At 42.3% G+C, this 6,462-nt stretch overlaps 1 protein-coding gene across 4 annotated transcripts in view; it reads left to right on the forward strand.

Annotated features, from left to right (window-relative positions):
• Esr1 (estrogen receptor 1) overlaps nucleotides 1–5,327 on the forward strand; it is a 364,727-nt gene extending 359,400 nt beyond the window's left edge. For all 4 annotated transcript variants that reach the window (XM_055616067.1, XM_055616066.1, XM_055616068.1 and 1 more), the window contains one exon: nucleotides 889–5,327. In XM_055616067.1, coding sequence (XP_055472042.1) covers nucleotides 889–1,123 — 235 coding nt within the window. In that variant the 3' untranslated portion in view covers nucleotides 1,124–5,327. The remainder of the gene's footprint in view (nucleotides 1–888) is intronic.
• Nucleotides 5,328–6,462: the final 1,135 nt, after the last annotated feature.

Below are 6,462 nucleotides of genomic sequence, written 5' to 3' on the forward strand. Positions count from 1 at the left end.
AGAAAGAAAGAAAGAAAGAAAGAAAGAAAGAAAGAAAGAAAGAAAGAGCGGGCATTTGTCTACATCCTTCTCTTGCCTTTTCTCCCTCATTTCCTGTTGTGAGCTTCTTCTGGGCTATGGTAGAAGATGGGGCATGTGAAAAGAAATGCCTGTGCAATAAGGCTGAACCACTGCCATGGGACAACAAAGGTTTCCTGGTCACAAGAAGCCTTTGAAGATTCTGTAGAAATGCATCCAGGAAAAAGAGAGCAGCATGTTCAGATTCCCTAGGTCTCCACGAGTCTTAGGTCCATTAAAGAGCAACTCAAAGACCAGAGACAGAGAGTCAGTGCAGGATGACAAACTGGGTGTTCTCTGTGAGGGAGGTGAAGGCAGGTCATTTGGTCCTCAGAGAGCCTGGATAGAAAAGTTGATTTTGTTAATATTATATTAATTCCTGAATATTACAGGAAGCCACTGAAAAGCTTAGGTGTGTCCCCAGGCCAAAGTTAGGATGTGTCTTCCAATCTTAATTAATGCAATCTAGGAACGACCTCATAGACATCCACAGACATCTAGAGCTTGTCAAGTTGACATTCAGCATTAACCAGGAAAATGCACAGGAAACCAAGTGAAAGAAGCTGGAGGAAGAATATGATTGTGGGGGTAGGGGACCCATATAGGGTGGAGGAAATAAAAACTCATGGACACGAGTCCCTACCTGGGGTCTCTGAAGTCACTAAGCCTCTACAGAGATCATCTTAAGATGAATCCTCAGAGGCATTAAAAAAAAAAAATGGCTCACAAGTGTCTTTGGAGTTTCTCTTACTTCGTCCTCCTAGGAATTTCAGCCATCCTAGGCTTCAGCTGCTGTCTAACCTGGCTCCCTTTGTGTCCCTTCTCCTCCAGTGACAAAGGCATGGAGCATCTCTATAACATGAAATGCAAGAATGTCGTGCCCCTCTACGACCTGCTGCTGGAGATGCTGGATGCCCACCGCCTACATGCGCCAGTTAGTCGCATGGGAGTCCCCCAAGAGGAGCCCAACCACAGCCAGCTGACCACCACTAGCCCCACTTCAGCCCATTCCGTACAGACCTACTACATCCCTCCAGAAGCGGAGAGTTTCCCCAACACGATCTGAGAGCTCCCCGGCTCCCCCATGGTTCTGAGAATCCCTGAAGCATTTTTACCCATGTCATGTATCACTTTAGCCGAATTCTGTCTCCTGTGTCACACTCTGGCATGCGCCCACCGTCAGCGGCTTTCTAGTATGAGTGGCTGTTCATTTGCTTGCTCAGTTCTTAGTGGCACGTCTTCTATTGGGAACAGCCAAAAGGGATTCCAGGGCTAAATTTCGGCAACAGCTCTCTCCCCCTATTGCTACATCACTAAGTGTGAGGATTCCTATAGTCATCATGACTGAATTGACATGACCGCATTGAAGCTACTTGTTGAGACCCAGGCCTAGAGAGTATACATTTCACCTCTGAGAAGCACTTTGTAAAGGCTCCAAGAGTAAGCCTTAGCAGCATTAGTAAACCTTGAAGTGGCTCCCGTCAGTGAAGCCACAGTGAAAGCTATCTCATGGGTTCTTTATAACACCAACCTGTAGTCCTATAGCGACACGTGACTTTACTAAAGGGAAATCTTGAGCCTCTATAGGAATATAAAATTCACACAGGAAAGAAAGATTCCCCTACTTGTCAAGATTATGTCCACTTAATACACTGCACTTTCTGGTTTCTAAAGTGTCAACTGCCAAGCACTATACACAGGCCATGAGTTCTAGATAATTCTTGCTTCCCATGACTTTCGGTAACCAGCAAGTCAATGTCAGTTAACACCCTGATATGAATTAGTCTCCTTCATGAAGGCTGTAGGGTGTTTTGATTTTCTTTGATTCTCGTCTTCTAATATCCTTCTGCCTCTGGGGCTTGCAGTGAAGGTGGCTTGGGGACCTGTGCTTCGGAATCCAGCATTCAGCAGCCCAGGATACTTCCTTGTCTCTTCCCCCATGGGAACTGCCCCCAATTGTTCCAGTGGAGCAGCTAAGGGCAGTTGCAATGAGCCTGTACCCTGGTGATACAGTTTGTTTTGCTTAGTTTTATTCTCGAGTGAAGGGAGACAAATAATAAATGTACAATGACTGTGAATCAGAAGAAGCATGAACGAGAAGGAGAGTACGGGAGAGACTGGAAAAACTGGGAGAAATGTGCACGCCACAGGCAGCAACTTCCCACGGGTGCATTTCAGGCTCCACCATTCTCAGTGGGGCTGACCTGGGATCCACTGTCTGTTTGTGTTTACATTTCAGGTATGACCCTGATCGAAAGAGGCAACTGTAGATTCCTGTGCTCCTATAGTTCTTGTAGCAGCTTGGCAGGAGGCATGGAGGATAGGTCTTGGAGCACTCATGACTCAAGTTGCTGAGGACTTGCTCAGACTAGAGTGTCCTTAACTACTCAGAACTCATCCAAACAAATATCAGCTGGTGTGTCTTGGGGAGAACCCCTCCTCCCCTGCCCCAGTGGCTCATGTTCTTATACTTTATGAGCCAGAGAATGAGACCAGAATTGTCCCATGAGCATCTTTTGGCCAAGGGGGCAAAAAGAATGGCTAACTCTAACCACAGCCACCCCAAAGTCTATGGGGTCTTGGCCTCTCTAGTGCAACTAAGAATTATTTCCTTTTCTTAACCAAAATGAAAGTCCATTTTTCCCCCCTGACTTTATGATCTATAATTTGAACTCTATTGAGATGTGATGTGTTAGCCAACAGCCCAGGTGAATGGATAGGCTTCTCTTGGTCAGTCCTATTTGGAATAGAGGGTTCGATTAATTTTTGGTCTCCCAGTTAAGTGACTACCAAAGAAGTGGGAAGCTGGGAGGGCCAATATTTTTTCTTCTTTTTTCATATTTGTGCATCAAATTCTGGGACATTTTTATGTATCTGCTTTAAGAATATGTTTAAGAATATAATTCTTTTGTTTGTGTTTGTTTAAGAAGCACCTTATATAGTATAATATATATTTTTTTGAAATTGAATTGCTTGTTTATCAGACAATTGAATGTAATAGTTCTGTTCTGCATTTTAATTTGACTGGGTTAACATTGCAAAAAAACAAGGAAAATATTTAGTTTTTTTGTAGACTTTTCAAGCTACCGTCATGTATGCCGTTACTAATGCCTAAAGCCTGGTGGTTTTCATTTAAATGAAGATCACATTTCATATCAACTTTTGTATCCACAGTAGACAAAATAGCACTAATCCATATGTCTATTGTTGGGTGTTGAATGATAGACAATCTTATGTAGCAGAGATTATGCCTGATAAGGAAAATTATTCAGGGCAGCTAATTTTGCTTTTACCAAAATATCAGTAGTAATATTTTTGGACAGTAGCTAATGGGTCAGTGGGTTCTTTTTAATGTTTATACTGAGATTTTCTTTTACAAAAACAAAAATTAAAAAAAAAACTTCTAGGACTTTAGATGATGTAATACCAGCTAAATCCAAACGATACTATAGTGGAGGGTCTTACATTATCTATCTACTGTGTTTGTATTCATGTTATGATAATACATTTGAAATGGGCAGAGAACATCAGACAGCTGAAGTGTTAGCCCAAGAATTTCAAACAAGGTTTGAAAATCTTTTTTTTTACCCTTATCTGAAGTGCCAATTTTGAGCAGCTGATATATTTCAGCTGCTGCTGTGTTGGGGTACTGGGGGCATGCCAGAGAGTCATACCCATTATTTCCCCTCACCTGGAGGCAATTTACAGTTTGAATGTCATGATCTACCTAGAGAGTCACGATGGGGTAGGTAGGTAGGTAGATCTAGGAATCCAAAGGAAGGGGGAAATGGGAATAAAATGTATGGAAATTATTCTGGCACTTTGACTGTGCCCCACATTTCAAAATTTCACTTCTGTCTGCACTGTAATAAAATAACACCTAGTTCCATTGGTAGCCATTTTCAAAATGGTGGCTTGAGTGCTGAGGAAGAGTGGGCAGCAGCAGTGAAATCCAAAGAATAATACAGCAAGAGGTTTGCCTAAGTTTCTTTTAGCCATTGCTTATCTTGCTGATTTGATTCTGGTCATCCAAAGAGAAAACCATATCAATGTAGGTGACAAAAATACAGTCTCCAAGGATGTGCCGTCTTTGATAGATTTCCCTGGTAACATTGCAGATATGTTTTTCCATACCATATCTCATGCCTTTGGGGGCTGAACAAGTAAGTGACTTACTGATAATTTCCTTTTAATCACATTGTGGTGTCCACACTTTGGAGTCTTGTACATTGAAAGGTCATTGACTCCAGCCATTGGTTTATAGTTATGCATATCCCTGCATGAACTCAATTACAAATCTCTTCCTATTCATACTTTGCAACTCTGAGATGTATCGTGGATACTGAGAATGATGGCTAGGACCATAGTAATGTCTAATAGTCTCAGTCATATCTGCTTGGGGAACCTAAGTCTTTTAAAGGCAAACAGAGTCATACAGTAGCACAAGGCAACCATCATTCTCTTTGGTGCAAGTCTTGGAGGGTGATCCGGCTTCCACTGCACACTTCCTAAACTAACTCCGTGAAAATTTACTCTCTTTCAACTGGAGCAAACAAATTTAACTGTGGTCCCAAATATCCGCCTTTTCATTAGCACGAGTATGCTTTATTTCCAGCTTCATATCTTTTCCATGTAAATTAAAGTGTGGTCTCTTTTAAAGTCCTTTAAACTTGTTTTCTAAGTGATTGCTGTCTCAATTATGGCACTTCAATTTTGCACTGTTTTTCAGAGACTTAAGAAAAATTTCTATTTGCTTTTTTCTTTCTATAGCATCCAAATGTGCCTGAACTTTTAAAATATGTAAATGCTGCCATGTTCCAAGCCCATCTTTAGTGTCTTTTTACAGAGCTGTGCACCCTGGAAATAACATACAGTCCCATGAGCAGGTGCCTGAGACATGGACCCCTTTGCCCCACAGAGAGGTCGTTGGTCATAGAGACTTGAATTAATAAGTGACATTATGCCAGTTTATGTTCTTTCACAGCTTACAAACAATGCTTTTTGTGCACTACATATTCTTCAGTGTGGAGCTCTTGTTTTCTGAGGAAAGGCACAGATGCCCAATTGTGTTTGATGGATTACTACATACTTCTGATGCATTCTACTATTGATGTGATTCTGTTTCGTCTCAGCTTGCTTTGTTTAATGAAACACACCTGTAAGCCTCTTTCGCACCTTGAAACAGTGAAGAATCCAATGGGATGCTCAAGCACCTGTAAACCATCTTCCCCACATATTTGATGTTCAAATAAAAAATAAACTAAAGGAAACAGATTGTGTTACTGTTTTTAATGTTCTGTTTCTTGCTAATAGTTCATTTGTTTTTGACCCACATGAAAGGAGACTCGGGGATCTGTAGAGATCACAGAGAGTCTAATGCCAAGAACTCCCCCACTTACCTGGCACCAAGTTACGAGGCAGGCATACTGACATTAGAGTGCCTCGGCCTCAGTTTGAATCTTCACAGTAGGATCATTATCAATTAACACTTAATTTGCATGGGGTGGTCATGAGGGTCATGAGAAGTACTCATTTAAGAGTGAGTCAGAGAGATTAATATAAATGGCTAAGTACTTGGCTGCATGTTCTGGCCTAGAAATACTTACCTCAAAAATGTCTCCCCCACTGCGAAGGTAAGTCAAGGTGACTGATTCAGACCAGACCAGGTTCCCATATTTTGGTTCCCACTCCATCTAAAAGCTACCAGCAAGATCCCTTTCATATGCCATCCCTGTGATGTAACTGATGAAACGGACGGGGAAATTGTGACATGCTGAAAGGCAACACTGTTGGGACAAATTAAATAATGATGATGAGGCGCACAACAGACCTTATATGAAAGAGGTTCATTAGATGGAGATGGAGGGGGGGGAGAGAGGGAGACATGATAAGGGAAGAAAGGGGGTGCCCTGAAGAGAAAGGGAAGAGGGCAAGAAGGCAAGAGAGGCCAAGAGAGAGACAAAGTACCGGGTTGATCCTTTTAAGGAGCAAAGTAACGATGCCTGCCAGGTGTGGCCACCTGGCCAGTGGCACATGATAGCATCATAGGTTGCTAGGCAACCCAGAAGCAGGTGCCTAAACACTAACATTCTCCCCTTTTTCTAAAATTAAAAAATGAGAAACTTGGGCTGCTTCCCATGTAAGGTAAGTTAAAGTATATAAATTTAGGTTCATTGGAAGCAGCTCTTGGGTGTCATCCAAGGGGTTAAGAGAGAGAGAAGAAATAATAGCAACAAAAGGCCAGATTACACGGTCAAAAGGAGGGGAAGCCCCTGTCTTGGAAAGTTCAGGGTAGAGGGTTGACAGCCATGCAAGGTAGGGACTGAGGAACACTGGGAGAACCTAGAGCTGCTTGTCCTCATCCTGAAGCACACCATTCCAGCCTTTTGTTAATAATAAGTGAGT

Source organism: Psammomys obesus, unplaced genomic scaffold (assembly GCF_907164565.1).
Source record: "Psammomys obesus unplaced genomic scaffold, mPsaObe1.curated_primary_1811, whole genome shotgun sequence".
Taxonomy (NCBI): Eukaryota; Metazoa; Chordata; class Mammalia; order Rodentia; family Muridae; genus Psammomys; species Psammomys obesus.